The following is a 25,827-nucleotide window of genomic DNA, read 5'->3' on the forward strand; positions in this document are numbered from 1 at the left end:
CTGTTGTTATGCCGAATGGCAACACTTTGAACTGGTAGTGTTTTCCTGTTATGACAAACCTGAGGTATTTTCTGTGTGCTGGGTGGATGGGTATGTGGAATTACGCATCCTTGAGGTCTAGAGCAGTCATAACGTCTTGTTTTTGCAGTAGTGGAATAACATCTTGCAGAGTTACCATGTGAAAATGCTCTGACATGATGTATAGATTGAGGGGCCTGAGGTCTAATATGGGCCTGAGGGTGCCATCTTTTTAGGAATTAGGAAGTATAGTGAGTATACTCCTGTTCCTTGTTGGGCTGTGGAACTAATTCTATTGCTTGTTTGAACAGTAGAGATTGTACTTCTTGTTGTAACATAACTGTATGTTCGGGGGACAACTTGTGATATCGTGGTGGAATGTTTGGAGGGGTGGATATCAATTCTAGGCAATAGCCATTGCGGATAATTGATAATACCCAGTTGTCTGTGGTGATATTTTGCCAATGAGAGTGGAACTGCTGTAGTCTTCCCCCCCAGAGGAGATGTGTGGAGTGGAAGGGAGGGAAGTAAGTCACTGTTTAGGTTGTGTTGATGTTTGTTTAGAGATTTGGAATTTACCTCTATTTCTGAAGTATTGACTTCTATAGGATCCTCTAAACCCACCCCGTTGATACTGGGTTTGTTGTGGTTGCTTTGTTTGGGAGGTGGAAGCCTCTGATGATTGTGGTTTAAAACCTCCTCGAAACTGTGTCCTGCGAAATGAACCTCTATATGGGGTGGTGTACAAAGTGGCCATTGCTTTCGCAGTATCTGAGTCCTTCCTCAGCTTTTCAATTGTAGTGTCCAATTCTGGGCCATAGAGGTGATTTTCATCAAAAGGCATGTTAAGTACAGCCTGTTGAATTTCTGGTTTAAAACCAGAGGAGTGCAGCCATGCATGTCTTCTGATTGTGATGGCAGTGTTTACGCTCCTTGCAGATGTATCAGCAGCATCGAGGGCAGATCTTATTTGATTATTACTAATCGCTTTCCCCTCTTCTACTACTTGCTGTGCCCTCTTCTGGTGCTCTTTTAGGAGATGCTGTATAATATCCTGCATTTCATCCCAATGGGCCCTATCATAGCGGGCTAGAAGTGCCTGAGAATTTGCAATTCTCCACTGATTTGCTGCCTGTGTAGCAACTCTTTTTCCTGCTGCGTCATACTTTCTGTTCTCCTTATCAGGAGGCGGTGCATCTCCTGAAGACCGGCTATTTGCCCTCTTTCTTGCTGCACTGACTACCACCGAGTCTGGAGGGACCTGGTGAGTAATGTAATCTGGGTCAGAGGGTGCAGGCTTATACTTTTTATCGATTCTAGGTGTGATAATCCTGGCTTTTACAGGCTTGCTAAAAATTTGGTCTGCGTGTTTTACCATGCCTGGTAACATTGTGAGACACTGGTACTTGGAATGTGTAGTAGATAGTGTATTATATAAGAAATCTTCTTCCAATTGCTCTGAATGCATGGTTACCCCATGATAAGCTGCTGCCCTGGATATGACCTGGTTGTATGCAGTGGTATCTTCTGGTGGAGATGGTTTTGATGGGTAAGTATCTGGGTTATTATCTGGGATGGGATCAGGGTCATAAAAATCCCATGGGTCTGCCGTATCTCCCTGTGAATATAATGAATGTGTTGGAAAAGGCATTGGTGGTGGGCTGGTGTGAGGTGAGACAGATAACTGTGGAGAATGAGGAGGAGAAGCATGAAGAGGTATTGGCTTCTCCTTTTGTTTTTGCACCTTTGCTGGTGGCTGTACTGAGTCCAGTTCCTCTTGGAAAGCCAGCTTTCTTTTTGTTTTTAAAGGAGGTGCAGTGGCAATTCTTCCTGACTCTTTATGGATGTGTATTCTGGATTGTCCCTCATCCATAATTTGTAAAATGGGTTCAATGTCAGGCTCTTCCTCAGAGGTTTTATGGGTTTCTCTCCATTTTTTTTAAAGTCCTTGCTCCTCTGTATATGAGGATTTTTTCGGCTCCGAAGTTTGGTTTTTTTTCGGTCCCGAAAAGGTTGTGGAAGGTCTAGGCTCCGAAGCTGACTGCCGAATTTTCAACTCCGAAGAATGGGCTTTTTTTTTACTGGAGTCCGAAATGGAGCTTTTGACAGATTTACTCAACTCCGAAGTAGACGGAGGAGTGGCCTTTTTTTCGGTGCCGACCCTGAAGGACGTTCGCTGACAGTCTTTTTTAGGGCTGAACCATGGCCTTCTGGCAGTGGTGTACCCAAGGCCTTTAAATGTCTTTTGTGCAGGGGTGCAGGGACAGACGTGCTCACATACCGTCCAGCTGTGATGAGTCTGTCGTCCTCCGATTCCTGTTCAGAGTCTGTGTTTCGGATGGAGACTGCTGCCTGCACCTTCTCTTCTTCAGCGCCATCGAGATGTTCACTCCTTTTCAACGCCATTTCAAGTCTTCTACCTCTGCGATCTCTGAGAGTCTTCTTTGAATGAAATGATCGACAGGCCTCACAATTTTCCTCCCGATGGTCTGGAGAAAGGCACAAATTACAAAACAAGTGCTGGTCTGTATAGGGGTACTTCGCATGGCACCGAGGGCAGAATCGGAATGGAGTCCGATCCATAAGGCTTTCCATGCGGTAGGCCAGAGTTGGGCACACGTGCCCCGAAGGGCGAAAAAGAGGGTTCCGACAGTACTACTGGTTCGATGCTAGATGGAAAACGCGATCAAAACAATACCGGCGAATAAGAAGGTTTTCTAGGGTTTTCTGAATCAAAATCTCAGAGCGAGAGGAAACACATCCGAACCCGACGGCGGAAAGAAAACAATCTAACAATGAAGTCGAGGCCCAGGCACAATGGAACCGAGATGAGGAGTCACTCGATCCCATGACTCCGAAAAGACTTCTTTGAAGAAAAACAACTAGTTTCACTCCAAGCCCAACACTAGATCTAGGAAGGGATATGCATTGCATGTGTATCTGCAGCTACACATGCCATCCAACATATGTATATATATATATATATTTATATGTAGATATCAATTCCTCCTATAAAGTCTAAAACCTTAACTCAACCCTGTAAATGTTTTGAATTTGTATTTGAAAATGTAAAATAAAAACTTTTTAAGAAAAAGAATAATGATGACAACTTTAGTGTGTGACATGGACACTGTAGGCCAACCCTAAATATGTGTCATCAAAACATTTTAGATTCTTTGATGGAAAACCAGCAGGCTACTTGTCTTGGACTTCTAGAGCATGTCCTCAGATTTCAAGCTCTGCATACCAAAGTGACAACATCAGTCAGCATTCAAGAAGTGGTCCCCACTGTGTGTGTGGGGGTAGGAAGTGGAAGAAAATCTGTATCAGTATTGATGGGTCAGACATTGGCACATCCCATTTGAACCAACAAGGAAGGAAGTGCCATCAGCCACCTGCTCTACCCTCACTCTGGATTTCAAGGAAACATCATTGGGCTTCCAGGACAATGCGCATCTCTACTTTCATTCATGATTTTCCTGTAGGAGTGTTCTCTTCCGATGCAAAGAAAGGATTCTTGAACAACACTGTTATAGGACACCAGCAAAGCTCCTCTTGCAGTTCAGAAGAAAGACCATGATCTGGCCACTCTCTTCCCATAATTTTATGTGTACCATCAGACCCTCATTCTCCACTCACATGGGTAATGGGATACCATCACAATGAACAGATTCCAAAGGATCCATGCTCTGAAATAAAAAATTTATGTTTACATGCCTACCAAGTTGGTTGCAAAGTGAAAATGTGTGGCTGTGCTTATACTACTTATGAGTAAAGATGCAGATCTGGGAAAGGGAAGTTCCTGCCTGCTGTGTACCTTTCTCTGTGCTAATCCTCTACCTGTGTAGTTCAGGAACAGGGGACAAAGAAACTTTGTTTTCAGTATGGGCGTGTGCAAACCAAGCAGAAGTCACAAAGCTTTGCAAACTGCCCCTTTGGACGTGGAAGAGAGACCAAGTGGGAAAGGAGGCACTCTGAAGCCAGATGTTTATGGAAACTTTGCCAGAGATGTTAGTCTTGCCATCAAGCACATGACAATAGTTAAACATATATCAATACAGTCATACACATTGTCATGGAAACAATGGAGATCTTTTGGTAAATCAATAAAACACCATTTTATAAGATCATTACAAACATCTGACAAATATGTGAAGACTATGCACATCCAGAAAAGCTTCTGAAAAGGGCTAAAGTTGAGTGGCAGTGTAGGAAACAGAAGCCAGCTGTAGAAAAGTTTTAACTTCCTTGGGTAATAAATACTATTTTCAATAAGTCTGCAAAATCCAATAGAGACATTTTAAGCAGAGGTTGTGTCAAAATATACAATTGTACCAGTTAAAAGTAATCCAAACATAATGCCTCTCAAAATCATTTTCATTTTAAGATTCACTCATACCCAGGGCCACTGGAATTAGTTGGCATGGGAGGACCAAATTATGTGGCACAACGGTTTGCTAAACTATCAGACAACAGAATGCAAGTTATATGGCACAAGGCAGCACATTTTGGGATAGCATCAGTTCATGGTTTTGTCATTTTTACACGTTAACACTGTCCGTACAAAAGTTTCACCTCATTAGTTCTAGTTTACCACGCAAATATAGCAATATGGAACTGAATGCCGAACAGTCAACCTTTGTGAAGTGCCTTCCACTGCACAGCAACAAGAGTTGACACATTTTTAGTAACTTTTGATCGTTTGTGCTAAGGACAATTTTTTAGTTAAAATCTGCAAATTATGCAGCAGATGATGGATTATGTGACCAATATGGCAAATCCATAATTATGCCCAAAAAACACACAGATACAGAATGGCATAATTCCAGTGGCCCAGCTCATAACAAGGGAACATGTATTCGCAGTTTGGTTGGGAGAAACAGTCCTCCGGTGTGCCACTGATTGGAGCAGCAGATTCAGGGGAATGATTTCAACCAACCATTGGTGGAATTGTGCTTTCTGAACGTCCCCCAGTTGCCCCATAGCCAATTAGATTTCCCTGAAGGCAGTCCACCTCGTCAGAAAGCTGCTGAGCAGCCAGTAAGATTGGCAACGGAATTCCGTTCAGTGTGATTAGTCACTAAACAGCCAATCAGATTGGCTGAAAGAGTCTACTGCCTTCCTTCACTTGATGTATTGCTCAGGAAACGCACAGGGCATGGTGGAATAACAGCATGTTGTTTTGTGATCAGAATGATGTTAACTATTTCAAAGCGGAATGCTGCAGTTCCAGCATGCCCTGCTATGCATGCAAAACACACTCAGTGCATAAGAATTAATTTGCAAACACAATATCATCTCGAAATGGGTACACCACCAACCTATGTTTCAGAAAAAAAGTAATGGTAGAATTGAAAGTAATATTTACCCTAACAGTAACTATAAAGAATATGTTAAAAGCAAAACTAACAACTACACCATTTTTGTAGTGTCCTTCATCCGAGAGTCTTGGATGGAAGATTTCATACAGAAGTTTCAGCAACCAAGTGAAACGTCATCAACTTACTAAGGATGAAAGGTTGAAACTACCAGGTTGAAACTACCCTGCTGTAATTCACACCTGTGACTTGCAAAGCACAGAGCGGTCTTGAATAGTGGGCCATGTGAATTAACTTATACATTTGCAAAACATTTTGGAAACAATTGGATGGTTTGGTTAATAACTAACTCGTTGCATCCTCAGCTGAATGACTAGCGCCCTCCCACTGGGAACTATACTAGAAGCTAAGTGGATGCACCCAAGCAGAGACGTTCATAATCCTCACCGGACTACCAGCTGCCCACCGCAGCCTTCAGTTAAGAACCAGATGCACTTGCATCAGGCAGCAAACAACCAATGCCTGAACATTAAGAATCTTACCTGCCCAAAATGCACAGTGATTGGACGCCTCTCGTCTTTCATTTTGGAATCTCTTTTGTCTAGCAGTGGGGACGGAGCCGTCCTCTGGACTGGGTCCTCAGCAGTTACACAACTTCCATTCTCCGCACTCTCCGCAAAGTCCTGTTGGTTGGACAAAGAAGAAAGCTCAGCTGAGGGTTATAAGCAGTACCTGAAAACCACAGTTCAAAACGAGTACACAGGCTCGAGTAGAGGACCATATGTGAGAAACCTTTCTCAGGCACCTACCCAGTGGACCAGAGTGAAGCAAGTCAGAGAGGGTTTCCTTCACTTTGAACTCACTGACAGAAGATGAAGCGGCCATCTGTGCATTCACTGCGCCATCATTGACGATGTATTCTATAAAACCCTCTATTAGGCACCCAAGAGGTATCCTGCATTAGAAAAGAGGCCCTTCAAGTTGGTAGAAACGGGACTCTCACGGGCCAAGGCACAACTATCGGACTCCCATCACAACACCCTTCTTATCTATGACATGCCAGAGCAGAACCACACGAGAGGACAACCTTGGCTTGGTGGCCACTGCTGGGCTTCTTGGCCAAACTCAAGCACAAGGCAGGGTATGTTGGGGGGGCAGGGACAGCATTACTGGCACCTGGGCAGAGGGAACCAGGCCAGTGGGATGACCAGTTGCGAAGTAAGGAGGTGAGAGCCAAGTCAAGCCCTTGACACATCAATACACCATCTGCCCCTGTGATGTCGCGTGGGTGAAAGACAATTTTTTTTTGTCTCACTGGTGTGAAGGATCTCAAATTCAGCTCACGCAATACTAACACCCTTAATATAAATAACATTCAGACAAAAAATGTATTCATAAGACGTCGACGTGTATGTCCAATCTGTGTTTACATGGCCATGTACTCAGTGTTACACAATGTGTAATTTGACATTACATGTAACAAGATGTAAAGAAGAGAGATCTTTGCACAACAACTCAGATATCTTCAATTTACACGTGGGGGGGGGGGGGCTCTGCCACTTCAAACAGTAATAAAATTATAAATGATAGAGTGGAGGTGTACTTTACTATAGGCATAACAAAATAATGAATATGATACATTTCAGTTATGGTATAAACTTGTGTAATACCTAGCTATCTGGTCATACGCAGGGTATAATGTGTTCAGACATCACAGATATCTCTAAGAAGGGGCACAATAGGGCAAACAAGTGACTGCAAGTGACTTACTCCACAGGGATACCTGAGGGCTGCCACCATGGGAAAGGGATTCAGACACTATGAACCATCTACACCAGTGGTTCCCAACCTGTGGTCCGGGGACCCCTGGGGGTCCGCGAAGCCTCCCCAGGGGGTCCGTAACTGCTTAGAAGATTAAATAATATTAATAGATTAGGTCGGAAATGAGTCATTGGGGGGTCCTCGTATTCCTATAAGGATCCAGTGGGGGTCCCCGGGTTCCATAATGAAAAAGTGGGGGTCCACAGAAGTCAAAAGGTTGGGAACCACTGATCTACACAATTATTCCATTCAAAGGCTATGAAAAATCTAGGGCCTGGAGGTCATCGCCTTCCCCATCAGGACTGGTACTCTGGTCCAGAATGGAGGTGAAGGCCCAAGAGTTGGCTCGGGTTACCTTGAGAAAGGACCACATCACATGTGATGCAGCTTCATTTTATCAAACAAAGTCCTATGTTGTGCAGACAGAATGCGATTCCCTGCTCTAGGGGGGAGTCATTAATATGCTTCTTGGAAGGAAACCAGTGAAATCCATTTAGAAATCAGATGCAATCTATTTAAGACAAAAATAGATGTCACAGAAAATATATAATATTCCCAGAACTCATGGTATGGATCTATTTGAGAAAAGTAAGATTTATGATTGATCTTCTCATATGAGATGTACGCCCTTCAACCAAGCATGTCATTGTACAACAGCGAGCATGGGCTGACACGATTCAGCCAGAAGGAATGCATGCACACGCCTGTGACTAAACAAAATGATGGAACCATATCCTCATGGGATCTCCATGTATGCATGTGTACAAGAATACACTCCACACAGAACACAAAGATGGTTTGGTCACGTTCATGAGTTGGTCTAATTTCTGGATTTAGACTATATGAACTGATTTAGCATGTCACTGAGGGTACACGCAAACCTCATGTGTACAAGTCCAAACACACTGATACATTCTAGCAAACAGACTAATAGAGATTCCAACTCTATTGTGTTGGAGTGCACACTCCATTTGTTTGTTTTTTTTAAGTTGAACTGTTTTGACCCACCCAGGAAGAACAGATTCAAGATGTTTTCTGGTTTATGTAACAATGCACTGTCTCAGCAAAAAAGGAAGTCCACAAGGTTTCAGTGCACGGCAGTTTCAATGCAACTAGACACAGTGGGAGAGGTCTCAAATGATTTATAGGGAATGCAATGATATGTATGTTATCCAGTGCTGACTTTCAGATGGAATACTGCGCTGAGATTGTCGTACAACCCCTGTGTGGCCAGGCGGGTCTGGGGTGAAATCCACGACCACCTTGTACAGATGGCGACAAAAATTTAATTGAAACGAAGGATTATCACAGATTGTCAAGCCAATGTATAAGATGCAGTCTACCTCCCAGGAGCCTAATAACCAACTCTTGGAAGAAGCCAAAAATGAAAATGAGCCAAGTCAGGGATGGAAAATGGGATCTCTGAACATACGACAGGGGCATTGTTGTATGGCACAAGGTCATGGCAGGACTACATTCAAAGAGACGAGACACTTTTAGGGTCTTGACTCAACTCAGTGAAATCTTCATTTGGAGTCAATATGCCCTTCTAAAAATAACATCCATACTGTTACTACAGACCACAGCATTCCAGCACACCATGCAACATTCATGGAGAAGAGAGGGGACCAAAATCAGATGTAACCCCGAGGGTAGAAGACCCTCACATCAGGGGTTCACAGTAGAAAGCGCTCTATAAGCCAATCAATTACAAGCTGCCACCAATAGACACTAAGACGGTCACCACCCCCAACTATCACTGGTGGCACACTAGGGTGTAGCCCACAGTCCAGCAGAGTTTTGAGCTCTGCTAGGAAAGTTGAGAAAGGTCTCCACATATCTAGCAAGGGTGGGAACCCCCACGATTAAGCCCCTGTACCAGCAGGAACTGGATAGCCCGTAAATCATGGAGAAAATAAAGGGGGCAATATCTTGCACGTGGGAAGGTGCCGCACATGGATGGCCTCCGGATTGAGTTCTTTGCTACCTACGGGCCCAGCTGGCACCTAGGTTTTTGAAGGTTTATGAAGAGGCTGTGTCTTGTGGGTCTGTCTGGAGCTCCATGATGGAGGTAGTGATAGTGGTGCTCCCACAGCCTGGCTGCAAACCATTGAATGTGGTGTCATACCGGCTCTTGTCCCTTGTAATTTTAGAATATAAGGAGCTCAGCAAGGTCTTGGCTAATCGCCTGGTAAAGGTGGTTGACACATTGGTTCATTTGGACCACAATGTTTTCATACCAGAGCGTAACACATTCCTTAACTTGCAATAGCTGTCTCACACCTTGGACTGAGTGAGGTGCATGGGTGCAGCTGTCTCCGTTGCATCCTTACAGACTGAAAAGGTGTTCGACACACTAAGGTGGCCATGCCTCATGGCAGAAATGTGGTGAATGGGTATTGGACCATTCTTTCTTAGGTGGGTGGAGTCTTTGTATACAATGCCAGTTGTCCGGGTGCATATACGGGGAGTGATTTCTGTCTCCTTCCTGATTGCCATGGGGATCAGATAGGATGTGACACACAGTCTAAAAAGTCCCAATTTTCACAAACACTTCCCAAACTGAGAAACTTTGCAAACTGGATAAAGTAGCAGAGTGTTTCATGCAACTTAGCAAAGGTTGGAATAAAAAAGCTTAAGGCACCCCTGATTATGACAGCATCACGAATGCTTAAAAGGTTTCCTTTTCACATATGTTAAGGGTTAGCGGGTGTGTCACTGTATTATATGGCACCAATGTGCCAATTCTGGTTGAAGAATCACTTCCCACCAAACATTAGCATCCTTTCATTGAAGGATCCTTAAAGATGTGTAGAGGGCAGAGTACATAGCGCCGGGAGTGAGAGTTAATAGGGATGCATAATTCATCTCCTCGTAGCCTGAAAGAGGAGCCTGGACCTGTTCGAACCCTCCCTGCGCGCATTAAAGGGGACACTAGGGCTGGCAGCATTCAGCCACTTGATCCCGCCATAAAATGCACAAGACGTCCTCTGCCTTTAAAAAGTGTTAGAAAAGGGGGTACGAAATGTCAGCCCATCGGCTAACAATGAGTTTCCGCCCGCAAGAAACCGCCTCTGAAAACTTATATTTCGGTAGCTTTGAAATTCGGCTCTAGAGGTGAGCGGGGGCGGGAAGGTGACCCCGCTCCGGCTCGGCCGCCATATTAAAGAAGGACCTCGCATCGACCACGCTGACCCCTCCGCGGGTCAGCGGCGCGCGCCGCATTTGCAATTCAAACCCAGAGCTGCGGCGAACCGGGGGCACCCCGGGCTCTTGATTATATTCCCGGGGTCACCCTTGCTACGCGCAGTTGCGCGGGGCGAATTTCTTGTCTGGCTTTGTTGCATTTCTTTTTTTAATCGAGCTTTCTGGAGCAGCTAACAACTGACGGATTACTTTGGTCTTCAAGCTACATCACATCGCAAGGAAGCAGGCAGGAGGTGTAAAAATTTGCAAACAAAAATATTTTACATTGTTGAGGTGAAATTGTGTAGGAACGTAATTAACTGAATGCAAAAGAAAAAACAGAATTGAGGTGTGCCAGTTGACACCAGTCAATAGAAAATGCATCGTGCGTTTTGTTTAATTACAGGCAAGAATGACTACATTCAGCATAAATGGGGAACGTTTGAGAAATGAGGGATTCGGAGTCAGGATCCGATTGATGGCAGAAATAATTAGGGTTTGCTGCAAGCCGTCGCGCCAAGGCTCATTAATGAAGGTACCGCGACGTCCACGTCTCTGTAGGATGCAAGTGTCATGGCGGGGGATGGAGGAAGGGAAACTCGACAAGACTTTCTATCAAGGTCCGCTGCTCCGATGGACCGCAGATGACGCACTGCAGATGCCCATGAAATGCGTAGGCTCAAGTCTGCTGTAGTCTCAAGAGGACCAAGAGCCTTCAAACGGCTTCATCTATAGACTTTACGAGTAACAAAACGACAAAGGGCCTCGTGTATATCTGGGTGGTATTGGACAATGCAGAAGTGCTAAGTTGGGAGGAAATTCCGCTGTCAGTATCATCTCCCCTTAGAAGGCGGAAGTGTTTCACTTCCCTTGCTATGATTGGTCCACAAACTGGGTTCAACACCGTATTCATGCTTTGTGCAAAACAAGTTACACAAAAAAGTCTACCAGGTAAATGTGTTTATTCATCCATTTGACTATTTTTTTTCCAAACAACAGCAATTTTAATAGCCGTAAATCATAGGAGGACGTCATGAACTGTTTTACACTAAGGTATATTATGTTACAGCCATGAAATGCAAAGTGTAATCAAACATGTTAGTCCGCATTAATATATACATTTTCACGTGACAAAAACTAATACATAACAAGTGATTTATATCTATTATGTTACATTGACAAAAAAGTACATTTGCACGGTCGAGTTACCCAGCAAGTCTGACTGCACTATGAGCTGGACATTCAAGGCCCCGATGCCAACATAATGCTGGTGTGCTGTGGCCCAAAGGCATCGACGTATCTGTACAAGGAGAATCTCTATTTCTGATAGGTAATCTACCAATGCAAAGTCACTGTCATCCTAATACAGTGGGCTTCAAACTTTTTATCAACTCGCCCACCTCCCTTCCCAGTGGGGAAAAAATCATTGCCCTCCCCCCCCCACGTTTTTAACAATTATTGTATTAAATTGGCAATGTTTAAATATGTCTAGACTTGACAGGCCACTAACATGTAAAGGTTTCCACAGAGTGATTATTGGGGGAGGGGGTTGACGGGTATGTGGGGTCCCTTTCCTTTTGATACTCCCAGCTTGGCCTGACGTGGAGCAAAGCCCAAGGATGAAGCATGTCACCTTTGGTGAGTGAGGGCTCTTGTTCCAAAATAATTAATTTTCCAGGGACCTGGCTTTCTTTCTTTTCTTTACGATCTTTTCCTTAGATCAGGACCCAATGTGGTTTCCCTGATTATACTTACATTGTGGAACTGTGTATACCTTGTTTTTGTACATATAAATGACAAAACATGCTAGTGATGGCCCATTACAGAGCACTTTGGTCTGCTCCTTTTTTTTTTAAAACAAAGGTCTGTTATTAGCATAAATATTTTCTTGGGCCAGAGCTTGGCGCCCTCCCTGGGATCATTTAAGGCTCCCCCAGGGGGGCCCACCCCCCAGTTTGAATACCCCTGTCCTAATACCAAACTAGGGCACGCACTCCTTCCCTCAACACTGCGAGGACACCTGAGGATCCATGAACGATTTGTGATTACCTTCATGGGAAGTTGCCCACCTTCTTCCAAAACAAAGACCCTTGGTTGAGAGGATGCTATGCTTTTGATTTTCATTCCAAAAACATCTGAAGTTGACAGCTATGGAAGCACCCATAACTCACTCTCATTGAACACTGCTCGCAACCTCATACATGTAAATTATTGCATCACAGATGACATAATCACTGATGTCATCAGTGATGTCATTTAGCATGTCACGAGAGATAAAATATTTAAGGTCCAAAGCAGTGCATGGCAGGCTGCAAGTTATAGGTAGCTCAGTAAACCGTAACTGGTGAATCGCATTACTTATAATAACTCTACTACTAAACAAATATTCACATATTTATTACTACAGTGCAAAGGTCAAATTCAAAATTATTACCACAGTACATCAAAACTGGCAGGAGAAAAACACTGTTTACTGCCTTGCAAATTGTAATTAACTATTAATTTACATAAGGAAACAACCGTTTACAACAAGATTCAAGCAGAGCTGTCGGAGAAGGTGGTGAGATAAAGAGAGGGACCCAGAAAGCAACGTTTTCCATTTTAACTCCAATAGAATGCTTGGGCCTCCTCTGCAGAAAAATGTCTGAACAGACTTACTCAGCATGAATGTAAAACTTTATTCAAGCAGGTCACTCTGCTTAATTTGGTGTAAATCCATTCAGTAGTTTTGGAAAAATGTGTATTTAAGTCAGTGTTTTTGGGTGGGCTTTGATGGGTTAAAACAGATATTTCTTGACAGTTGAAAGATATATGATTGATTTGCCTATAACTTTAATGCAGTTTCACAAATTCACAGCAAAGTTTGCAAATGGTTAGCATGTTTAGCTTAATCCTGATATTTTTAAATATCAAGATCAGAGTTTCCACTGAAAAGCCATTCTTTATTTTTTATTTTATCTTTTTTAATTATCTTTGGCGCTGTTTTATGAATTTGCACAAAGCAGTAAAATAAAAATGTTTCTCCGATTCTGAGTTCTGCATGGCAGTGTGTGGTTCACAAATTCTTGGCTAGAGTTCACAGAGCTTGCGTGCCATGCAGGGGTCTGCAAACTCTGCCTGCAATTCTGCAGCCATGTGGCGAGGAGTCGTGGACTTTTGTTGGATCTCCAGTGGGGTGTGTGGACCCAATTCTGGGTTTGTGATCCCTACAGGAGGTATAAAAAGGCGAACCCAGGGGCTCCAACCCACCAGTGCCATTAGAGTGGCCCTACCCTGCCAGCCCCTTATATCTTATTGTTTTTTCCTATTCCAGGACCGGACTCCTCCTATGATTGCCACAACATTTTTCTTTGAGTTGCAGTCAGCCAATATTATCTGTTGGTACAACAGGACAAGTACTGGTCAGCTGGAACATCCGCCTACATATACTGAACTTTGTAACCCCTTCATGACCAAAAAGCCTGAAGATCAGCAGAACAGATGTACACCAAATAATGAAAAAGTTCTATAGTGTAATTAAGTTCAGGTGGTTTTTCTGCATTGCTCCCCAAAATGTCTTATAGGGATTAACATGAGAAATCAACGTTTTGAGACCCTCCCATTTTCCGTGGCCTTATCTGGACAGATCACCCCACAACTTTCCAATGAAATATATATTATATATACACACACACAAAGTTGCTGGGTCTCTTTCTTACCCTGCTGATCAACCTATAACTAGGACAAAACTAGTCCTATGTTGCTCATGTTCCGGTTCAGGGAGGACCTGGCTGGGCACCTTAGGCTGGAATGTTCCGATTGGAGCAGGATCAAAGCCGATTTGCATATGGCTGGCTCCAAACTGAGGTTGCATTGTGTGCAGAATAATGATGGATTGGGATGCAGCCCGAAGTAATTACCAGTGACTGAGATTAATTCAAGCATTCCATCCGTCACTTTATTGTATACTTTAGTGCAGTGGTTCCCAACCTTTTGACTTCTGTGGACCCCCACTTTATCATTACTGGAATCCGGGGACCCCCACTGAATCATCCTTGGAATCCGGGGACCCCCACTGAGTCATTACTGGAAGCTTGGGACCTAATTTGTCAATATTTGTTAATTTTCTAAGCAGTCGCGGAACCCCTGAGAAGGCTTTGCGGACCCCTAGGGGTCCCCGGACCACAGGTTGGGAACCACTGCTTTAGTGGGTTTATGTTGTAGGCAGCCTGTTAGTGTTACAGGGTTCTCTGCATATTCACAAACATTTGCATCTAATAAGTGTGAATTCACAGCAGAATGCTTCAAGACTCATTGGGGCTTGATGGGGCTTTGACGCTGGGCAAAGGCAGCAGCAGAGTGTCAGCAAGGAGCTGGATTAGTATTACCAGGGAGTAACTGAGCAGCACATATACTACAACATTTCCCACAAGATAAGCTACCAGAGGTCCACACAGGTCTATCTTCAGAATATTTTCAGTGAACTATGAGGCTGTTCCCAAAAGAAGAATGCCCAGATGGAACAAATGCATCTTAACGAGGGCCAGCATTTCAGCTGGAGTCAGATTGCCCTCCATAAGAGCTCCTTTGCAGTAGCACCTGGTGAACCCCCAGTAGTTGCTCCGTCAGGAAGCTATGCAAATTCTCTCCAGACTAAACAGAAGAGGAGCATGTAGCTGAAGTGTGTAGCTGGGGATGGCCTCTTTGGGCAGCACCCATCCGCTACATTAAACAACATTCTTACACTATGACAAATGTTCATGTTCACTTATCAGTGTCCCCAACTTATGCTGACCAGTCATTTTCGTGATCCCTTGTCATTATTCAAATATGCCAGAAGGGAGCTCCCAAGTGCACACGAGCACCTCAAAAACTAAAATTCACCTGCCACCAGCTTGGGGCTGGGTGTAAAGGATTTGGGGGAGAATACCCTCAAAGACACCAATGAGGATCTGTTCTCTCAGGCTCACTCAAGAGGTGGCCCTGAGACACTGAAGTGTGGGTTGGAGGGTCCCCCGGCATTAAAGGCTTCCTAAACTGCCACCAAGAGTGCAGTGGAACTTCAGGAGACAAAGAAGAAAATAAAGGAGCCAGCAGCTACACAAGATTGTTAAGTACATTTGCTCTTACAGACATCCTCTAAAATATCCTCCCACATCAGACTACCACAGCATAAAGCACAAGATGGTGCCTTGAGCTTACAAATCATGAGCTAAGCTGCCCCCATTTGGGAATTAATCCACTAGCTTCTAACAAAATTATTAATAACGTTGAAGGTCTAATGTACAATGCACTGGACTTAACATTAAATACAATAAAACATGTGCCCACCTCTATATGGCCTAAGTCTAAGATTCAGGCAGGTCCACCTGGTCAGCCAAAAAAATGTAAAGAGAAAAAAAAGCTTGGAGGCTGGATCTTTGGCCTGGTCAGTATTACAATCTGGACTTGATTTCTTATACAAGATTTAATTATGCACGTAGTAGTTGAATGCATTGTTGCCCAAACATGCTTGTGGTTATTATCTCAATTCAACTAACTCTCCAACTCTTTGCCTTTGGCACACCCTCCTACAGATCTTAGAGTGCTCCATGGGATTCATCTCCAATGTTCTTTGCTGGTTCTCCTCTGACCTTTCCAATCCACACCAGCTGTTTCTATAGCGACGTCCAGATCACAAAAGATCACCATCCCATGTGCAGTCCCCCTGGGCTTCACACTATCGTTTGTCATCCTCCGACTGTAGACAGAGCCTCTTGGTTCTCTACTCACAGATAACAGCATCAAGATTCACCAAGCTGCCAATGATACAATACTCTACTTGAACATCTCCTCTGCTTCAGACAACATCTCAAACACTACTTGCACATTATCCAGACCTACATGTCCAGATCCTACTCGGAGCTCAACCCAGCCAAGTCAGAATTGCTGCTATTGGCCAAGAACAATAATCAGGATACAGTATAATCCTGGCTCAATGAAATGAACGATGATGGCTTCGAACCTCAAAAAGTGTAAAAAAGGAAAAAACAAGGCAACAGACCTTTTCCATCTATATACTCCACTCGGGATCTTGTAACACCATCCCTGTATCATCAGGATTGCCTCAAAGTTGTTATAACTTGGGAAGGTGTTGAAGGTTCACTTCTTTAAAGAACACTACAGCACAACGCATTAACTATCTACCACCCAGCTTCCTATCCTGTTACTTGTTGACTTTATGCTTGTATTTGACCATGTAGAGTGCGCTGCTACCTTTTGGCTAGGGTTGCGCAATAGAAATACCATATACATGTATACATTTACCATTCTATTGGCTCTTCACATTTAATTTGTGCAACTAGCTTTAAAGGTATACAATGCTTGCATTAATGTGCCAAATGATTGTGGAAGTGTCTCAAACTCACTAATATATTTTTAGGATGTTTGGGGGAGAGGGGTTTTATCACATGAAAAAATATTTTATATATGGGAAAAAAAGTACTTATACTTAGTGTTACCCATAACTACTGGATTTCCTAATAGGCTCAAACTGAACTGATGTAGTGTCAGAAATGCAACTAAATGCTACTGTTTTCTAAAATTCATCCCCTTTACATCCTGCATTGTCTTAAAAACAGGCTGCTTCATTCACAAAGCTATCATGACCAGCACCCTTCTTATCTTGCAGACAAGCTCACCCTCTCTGGTGGCTCCCGAAGACCACCATACTGTGAAGAGTAGAAAGTGTAAAAGAATCAAAATCAAGACAGCAGGCATTTTCCATCTATGCATCCAGGGTTTGGAACAACATTCCCTTATGCATCAGGACCACCTCCACGTTGCTTGAACTTAGGAAAGTGTTGAAGGTTCGGCTCTTTAAAGAGCCAACATCACAATGCTTTACCTGTCCTCAACCCAGTGCCTCTCTCCTCTTACTCAGTAACATCATGCTTGTCTTCGACCACGTTCAGTGCTAAGATGCCTTTCACGAGGCTCACGCTACAGAAATACTATCTCCATAAAAATATACATACTCTTCTCGTCAAGAAAGCAGGCTCTTACTCTCATTAAATCTAAGTCACCAGCTCTTTCCCCATAAGCCAATCAGGTAGCATCTCCTCACAGGTGAGGAACTCAGCATCAGTGATGAAGATACAGACCCTCTGAAAAAGAGTACCACCTCAATGAGCATCACAGTAGCAAAGCACACTACCCTGTGAACCATGCCTCCGTCATGCAGCCGACCAACCCAAGATTGTAAAGCATTGCCAAGGTTGCTCTAGGGTGTAATGGACGGCTCAGTATAACCCTCTATTTTGTCAGCCATCAGGGGACTGGTCATCCATCCTGCTGTGCTCATTCAGAGGTTTATCTGGGTGTGTGCAGCCAATCAGATCGCACTGCCTCATCCTGGTGTGTTCACGGATCTCTGCATGCTGAAGGCCCCCCCAGTTAGCAATCTCCTTACTCCAACCTACTTCTCTTCTCAGGCACCTGGGCCAAAACCTCCTCCTTCTATTGCACCATCCACATGCTATCTGGTTGGGAAGAGTGGGAGTGCACTCATGGGTGTTACTATGTTTATTAGGCCTCTTGTGACAACAAACAGGGTTTTGATTGCCTGCACTAACCATTGTTTTGCATACAATGCCAATGAATTGGGATGATCTCTCAGCTACAGTATTAGTACATTTCCCATATAACAACTTCTTTTCCACATCTAACCCCCAATTTCTATCCCAGAGAGGCTCTAAGCCAAAGATGAGGGACCCTCATCACATACACTAGCGGGAGGGAAATTCAAAATCACATTAAGGAACTTACAGCCACAATTATGTTTTAGTACCATGACTCATGTTTTTGATGCCTTACTGGGGCTCATGCTCACTATGGGGATACCGAGCAGCCCCTGATGTCACCTTTCCCACGAATTGCACAGATCTGCTACATAAATAAACAAATACCTGGTCTGTTCATGTTTCATGCTGAACAACTGTCATACCATGCCAGGCACTGTGGTAAAGCCATTACCACCAAGTCATGTACATCCAACAGCATAACACGGTCAGCGAGGCCGTGGAAGTCTCTTCCCCACCCATGGTTGGTTCAGTTTTCATCATTCTGATCACAACCTCGTCCAAAGGACCACAAACCTTGCACAACAAAAACACATCTACTTTCATGTGTACCTGGGTAGATCCTTTTAGACAGCCGATTGCACCCTCAAACATTCCTCCAAGAGCATGGGACCATCAAAAGGCCGCAACCTTTACGAATCCTTGGTTCAGTGCAAATTTCTATACTTCAGCACGTTATTAGACAAAGGAAACTACACTACTGGTATGACATATAATTTGCTAGCAAACACTAGTTTACTTACACAAGTACTTGTTGTCCCAGGGATTTCCAAGTGCCCAGAACAAGACATCACACCATGAGTATACATGCCAGTGGAAACTTCAATAGATCCATGAACACATGTTCCACTGGAAATTCCAAACTCTGACCACTTGACTCACAAATACCTCTATTAATGGTTGGACAATGAAAATTGCGCTCCTTCTATGAATACCTGAACTACTGAAACACCATAACGTCTGTGGATTCCTAGGCTATTGTACAGTCAGCCTACTATTGATACGTGAACTGACAGAAAATCTATTAGAACCTGGGGCAATTGGACCAAGGGGATTACACGGGTTCTTGAAGATATTTTTGGACCACCCAGTGGCAAAGGCTTCCTGCCTTTCTTCACCCTGTCATATCAATTCAGGAGCCTTTTTCTTCCACAGCCCCATATGAGGGTGAGAGATAACCTCAAACAGGTCCTTTCAGAGTACACAGACAAATTAATAACTATGTCAACACAGCTGTGTTTTTTTGGATACCTACTTTTGGAGTTGGATAGGTAATAACTCGTTTAGAGAATGGAAAGTGGTCTAGCTCCTCCAAGGGGCCCTCGCAAACCTTCAAGTCAGAACAGCTCCCACCTGATGGGTGCAGGGGGTCCCAGAGTGATTCCAGATTGACCGTCTCATTAGACATCCTACAACTATAAAACATGTAGTAAGTGGAAGCCAGGTGTAGGACACTAATCTACTTGCATCCAGATCCAGACTCTGGCATCTGAGAATGAACCGAGCACACATTAGCTCCTCCAAGTATTAACGAATTGTAAAGAAAATCAGTTCTCTGAACTTGAGAAACAGAGGGCTGAGCCAAAGCTCCAGTCCAAAACATCTCAAGAATATTTATAGCAGTGTGAAATACCCAGGACAGCTGGTAATGCATTCTGAAGAGTGCTCACAGCCCTGTATGAAACAGCTCGCTATTGATCACCTAATGCTTTTTGTGGCTAAGTATTTCATGCATGGTGCGCATACATTTTGAATAAAAACTTCAAGTACCTTTTGCTTCAAGCGATTTTTCACCTCCTTTATTCCCATTTTCGCATGATCTTTCGCCTGCAAGAAAAATGAACTAAAGTTTAAAAAAAAAACACTCTCCTCTGACATTCTGTCTCCAGCGGGGGCGACTTGGTTCGCGTCCACCAAGGCCCATCTGTTCAGATTACTTACAACAGGAGGGAAGGGAAACACACCGAAAACTACAAATAGTGCAACAAATACTACATAGCAGACACAAGAGAAAGAACAGCTCCAGCGTGTTGATACAACATGTGTGGATTAAACTTAAAGAGATGTATGTTTACAGACTGATGGTCTATGCTTGATTTTGCCCAAGCCTATAATATTCCTGTCTCTAGCGATGTACGTGGAAGGATGATGAACTCTGGAAACAAATGTTGAGTTTACAACACCACATGGGTCCATCGACTAGCCAATGGTGTCAAGTCAAAGACATAGTGCCGTGATGGGAAAAGGCATCCTGACTACACTTCATTGTTAAGTAAACAGAAATCCAACTGTTCTTAAAAATAAGACAAGAATGAACTGATCACTCTCGCAATCAACTGCCCTGGACAGTAAATGTGTGCAAGAGAGGACACGTATAGATTGTAGGGATGTGTAAGTGAAACGCTCGTCAAAGACCTGTGCTATCTGTAGGTCAAGGGAAGGTCAAATCCCGGCAGTGCTGTCTCAGGCTTCCATTCTTCTGAGTAGGTTAACTGAGTACCATTGCAAAGGATAATAGTAGCGCCATTTATTAACAGCACTTAGAAATGGCAGAATAGTGCTCTGGAGCAACCTATAAAGAATTAGTAATATTTATTATTACAATAATTATAGTAATACTTGGAAGGCTGCAGTCCCTGCACGAATGACACCCTCTAATCTCCTTATTACAGGAGATTTGCGAAGTCTTTAGTCACCTACAATAACAAAATGACGTAGCTGCTCGACTGTAATACATTATCACGGTCGAGTTGCGACAGCGTAATACCTGCTACCAGCAGCGGAAGGGTGAAAAGCAGGTCACAGAGCACCATTATAGCTGCAGTTTAAATAAAGCACAGAAAACAAAACCAGCTTTTTATTCTTCTGAGCTTCTTCTTTCCTCAAAAGAACATGGATAAGCAGTAAGGAGATATTTATGGGAACTAGTTTATTTTTTGCACATTATAAGTCATTACAGAAAATATAGAATATATCGCTGGATATATCAAAACGCAGTGATCCCCAAAGTTATTATTTTTTTTTTTTTAATCTGACACATTAAACTGAATCTCATATATGTTTGCAAGAAAATACTAATAGCTTATGATGTACGTTGGGGTGGGAGGGACTTCTTTCCATATATTATCTTTTAAAATTTGACTGCAAAATACAACTTCACCGGCTTTGTGCCCAAGTCGCGAATGACTTTTTCACTTGTACAATAGCTATTTAAAGAAGTCTTAAACAGTATGGAAGTTTCGCAAATGAAAGTATGAGACTAATTAAAATACCACTGTCAAAACTTATTTTTATGTATTTTTCTACCTTCAATTTTACAAAAAGGTACATATTATTTTACAATCTGTACTAGTGCAGAACTAAAACTAGAAAATGCTTTTTACCTCATGTATAGAAAATGGGAGAGACTGGTGTTGCTCCAGTCTAGTTTAAGGAAACAATGTTGCTCTGGATACAGTATTAAGGAAAGAGAATGTGACCCAGAGTAAACAAATGTGTGGCAGCCACAGGTGCCCTGCCCTGGCTCCCCCCGCTCCCAGACTGCACTTGGCATAGCAAATGACAATAAAGAACCTACTACATAGTAGTGGAATGAACTACTAAACAATGTATTTGCCCTGGGCCAGGGTGGGGTATTTGACCCCCTAGATACACACCTTGTACGGACCCACCTAATGTACTTGTGCTCTACTGTACTCGCTGTATTGCTGTTGTCTCTTGTTCTTTACTTCAAAAAAGAAATACATTTGGATATAAAGAACCTATGTACAAATTAAACAGCAGGCAGTTGGGCACAGACAGCTACATTTAGAAAAATATTGTTTTAGAGTGAACTTCCGGAGTATATTACTTACAAATTTATAGACAGTCTTCATGGCAGGGTTAGCTCGTGTCTTCATCGTGTTTATTAAAGCCCCACTTCCTTTCTAAAGTGTAAAAAGAAAATCAACCTTTCATTTAGTTGTTAATGTCTCAAGCGCCTGGAGGCCTGCTCCAGGCAGACTGCTATCATGGCTAGAAGGTCAAGGCTAGCACCTACTAGCACTTACTACACACATCATGGAGAAGAGCAGCACATAGCGACTAGAAGACTAATGCCCACCATTCACTCACTCTCAGCAGTAAAGATCACCAAGAGAGACATAGTGCATGAAAAACATGGTGACCATCGGTACATGTGGTGTGAATTTCAGGATCTCCTCTCAAAACCTTAGAAAGGAGTTCTGAAGAGTTTCTAATCTCTTGGGCTCAGAAAAAATGCAAGCATTGGTAAAGCCAATTGGTCTGAGTTTAAAATAATAATGGGTTGAAGCACAGCATAGACAAATTAAAGTAAAATTAACTGTAAAGTCAGATATCCAACATGCAAGCACTACCAGCAGTAGAGCGTGTGGCCACCAGGCAAAAAATGGGCTGCTGGGGGACACTTTAGGTGAAATCAGGGAGGGTAAGGAAAACGGAGGGTTTCTCTTAGTAGATGAGGGGTTGAGAAAGGGCAGTTTTTTAGCAAACACAGCGTATGTAGGTGGCAGCAGCTGGGGGTATCATGAATGGACGAGACTGCTTAAAAGCCTACCTGGAAGGAAAGGGTGGTATATATGGCATTGTTGAGGTTACCTGTCGCAAAATCAGACATCCACAGCTGTAGTAGCTGTTGGTGTTTAGTGCACTTGTAACGTATCCACTGGGGAGACTGGCCTTATTGGTGGACATGGTGCACAGCTGCTCGGAGATAGCTAGAGATATTCTGCTTGCAGGGTCACTCATGTGTCTTTATACCTTTATCTGGGTCTAACAGTTCAGTTGCATACTCAATGACTTCAAATGAGCCCAAGCAATGCTGCATCAACCATCCCATGAGATCATCGGTAGAGTCCCCCAAGCATGCCCCAACCTCAGAGAATCTGTAACGGAAGACATAGAAAGCAGACTTCATTGGAAAAGGTCTATGCAGCGCCCATAAATTGAGCTGCCATCTTGGAAAGGACGCTGCCTCTCTGCGAGGTCAGCGTGTAGGATCTAGATGCCCCAGAATGCAAATTATTTTCTCTAAAGTCTTTAAGCAATGCAGGACAAACGTGCTTGTTGGTTTCAAAAGGTACATTCTCAATGTATGTGCTATATAAGCAGAGCCTTGAGAGAGGTGACAGAAGTGTGGGGTATTCAAAAGGGGTGTGGCTGAAGAAACATCCAGAAATCCTTTCCAAGAGGTGTGGCCTATGTAATCAGGGGCACTGCCTTAAAGGGTGTAAACTGAAACCTTGCATTATGTATTGGATGCAGTATGATCTGTGTTTTGGTGCCCCTATAGGAGCATTATGTTACTGCACCCAGATATATCACACAATAATAAAATTGCACCAAAGAAAGCCAGACCTACTGATTTTGCCAATGCTTGTTTGCAGTTTCAAACAAATAAGTAACAATTATTTTGTTGTGAATAATTAGAATTTTAAATGTTCCCATTATGAAAATATGAGCCTATGAGTTAAAACTTATAGTGGTCTGTGGAAAGTGTAGTGGTGTTCAGAGGTTGCAGTCACTCCTCTCCTCCCCTTCACAAAGCTTTCCTCTGTAGACTATCTGTGGACACCCCCTTTTCTTCCCACATCTTTCTGAAATCACCATCTACACATTTTCCTACCTTACCTCTTTCTTCTTCAGTACCTTGTTTTCACCCTGCTTTCAGTCTCTCTTCCATTATCATCCTTGTATCTTATTCACTTCCCCACCCCCCTACAAAACACTGCACTCCCATTCATCCGTAAGCAGCACACTTGCATTTACTTTGTACTATAATAATTTCACATCTGTGTACTTCCTTCATACACTTTTGCCTATAGTTACCATCGCAACTGTCATCTGTGACCTTTTGTCTGAGCGATCTGCAGAGAGGCCAAGGACTGGATGAGCATGTACTCTGAACACCTCTATGCCCTATAGACAGGCACTGTGAGAAACTTGCACTGCTTTGAGCCTCAACTTCATAGCTCTCAAAGGTGCTATGGTTTAAATACCCACTCACAACCTGACTCCCTCCGACACCTATGAGCAACCCACTACATTATACATGTATTAAAGTCTGATATACTGCATAAGAAAAACTGCAGAAAAAAGTCCTGGGAAAAAAATAAATATATATTCTTAGGAAAGTAAATTAAATGTGAAACGTGAACAGGAGCCCTCTCACTGACGTCAACATAAGCTTTAAACTACTGCTGGGTCTCAGACCCAGAGCGACCCACCCTACTTATAGCCCTGGCTATAAGAACTTGTGCCTGTTTCAAAATAGCAGCCATCTTCATTCACAGACTGCTCTCAAACGTCCCCAACCTGAAGAGGCACCATGCAGTCAGCATAAAAAATAATACTTGTCTACTGAATGCAGACCTGCTAGCTCACCCGGTGCCACCGTGTGTCCTACGATATTGGCTCCCTTCACACGGCCACGCGGTGAATATCCGATATCACACGGTGGCAGCTGGAAACCACTGCACTGAGCAGGTTTGCAGCTCATCTTTAGAGGCTTGGATCCTCATATGTTCATTAAGGGGTCTGAACTTTCCCCGGACATCGGCGGCAGCCTCAACAAACTTTTGTTTATGTTTTGTTAGGAAATGGCAGGAGGTGGTGACATAAACGCCTCTTAAGCAGCTCTGGACACGGGGCCCCGCCCCCTCCAAGTTCCCACCACTCCTAGAGTTAATATTAATTTTAGCCAGCATATCTGGAAGGCCACTGCACATCTCAGAAACTGTTAGTGGTAAAAGAAACCACATAGACGATTTCAACAATACATGTACTAAAAACCAAACACACACATGCTGCAATCTAGGAGGCTGCAGGTGAACAAACATCCCAACGCAGAAGCTAAAAATAAGCCATGTATTTATTTAAAAAGTGCATTGAGTAGCCTCGTTTGGTTTTTTTTCCAAACAGATTTTCTATGCCACAGACAGCCCTCTGCGCCACGTGTGTAAGGTGCCAGGGAATGATACAGTGTTTACTCACCCTTACTGTGGATAGCCACTGGTGGTACAGCTTATCACTGCCTGGGAATGAAACACACACAATTACATCTCATCGGTATCACAGCGTCAACATGTTTTATGTATGAGCATCGTTTACTTCTCACCAATGGGAAACAAACAGTGCTTAATTAATTGTCCAATTCCACTAATTGAGCGGTGCGAAATTTCCATGCTTTAGAATCTAACATTTTGGTTGCAGGCAGAGCCTACCCGCAGGCCGATGGAGATGCTGACATTAATTAAAAGGGGAATGCCTATGGAACATGACTGATGTTGTGATCCCCTGCAGGTGTCCATCTTTAGGCCACAAAGGCAGGAACCATGCCATATTATCAGGCCAATATTTTTTTCCGCTGGGTTATCAAGTCCTAGTTAAAATCATGCAGGGCTTAATTTGAGCCGGTGGTTACAGGTGGGATCCACTAGGCACCAGCGCTTAATTTGTAAAATGAGTGCTGGTGTCCAAATCTCTGCTCAGAAGGCAGCAGCCGGGGGAACTGAATGTCAGAGCACTCACTACCAAGGCTGTGCAGTCTTCAGTACACCTCCTGCCTCTCTAGCCCACTTCTTGACACTTTATCTCACTCTTGCAGGTTCCTGCTTCCTCCCTATGTCACAGTTTGTCCTGCGTTCTCTTCTTCCTACGCATTCTTCCTCGCAGTCAACATCTGATGAGGAAAAACAAGTACCAGTCCCCAAGAATAAGTGCTCATTTCCCCCACTGGCTCAAATTAAGCAATGACAAGCACTCCATTTTTGGGGCCAGCACTTCCTTTTCCTCACACCAGACGCTGAGCTAGAGCAAAGGAGAGAAAAACATTAAAGGGGAAAAGAAGGAAAAGAAAATATGAACAA

At 43.4% G+C, this 25,827-nt stretch overlaps 1 protein-coding gene across 4 annotated transcripts in view; it reads right to left on the bottom strand.

Moving 5' to 3' along the window:
- DENND1A (DENN domain containing 1A) overlaps positions 1 to 25,827 on the bottom strand; it is a 1,115,636-nt gene that overhangs the window by 241,035 nt on the left and 848,774 nt on the right. For all 4 annotated transcript variants that reach the window (XM_069241713.1, XM_069241711.1, XM_069241712.1 and 1 more), the window contains exons 16-19: positions 24,953 to 24,993; positions 21,796 to 21,867; positions 19,712 to 19,768; positions 5,879 to 6,019 (exon numbers count right to left, since the gene is read on the bottom strand). In XM_069241713.1, coding sequence (XP_069097814.1) covers positions 5,879 to 6,019; positions 19,712 to 19,768; positions 21,796 to 21,867; positions 24,953 to 24,993 — 311 coding nt within the window. The remainder of the gene's footprint in view (positions 1 to 5,878; positions 6,020 to 19,711; positions 19,769 to 21,795; positions 21,868 to 24,952; positions 24,994 to 25,827) is intronic.

Source organism: Pleurodeles waltl, chromosome 6, assembly GCF_031143425.1.
Source record: "Pleurodeles waltl isolate 20211129_DDA chromosome 6, aPleWal1.hap1.20221129, whole genome shotgun sequence".
Taxonomy (NCBI): domain Eukaryota; kingdom Metazoa; phylum Chordata; class Amphibia; order Caudata; family Salamandridae; genus Pleurodeles; species Pleurodeles waltl.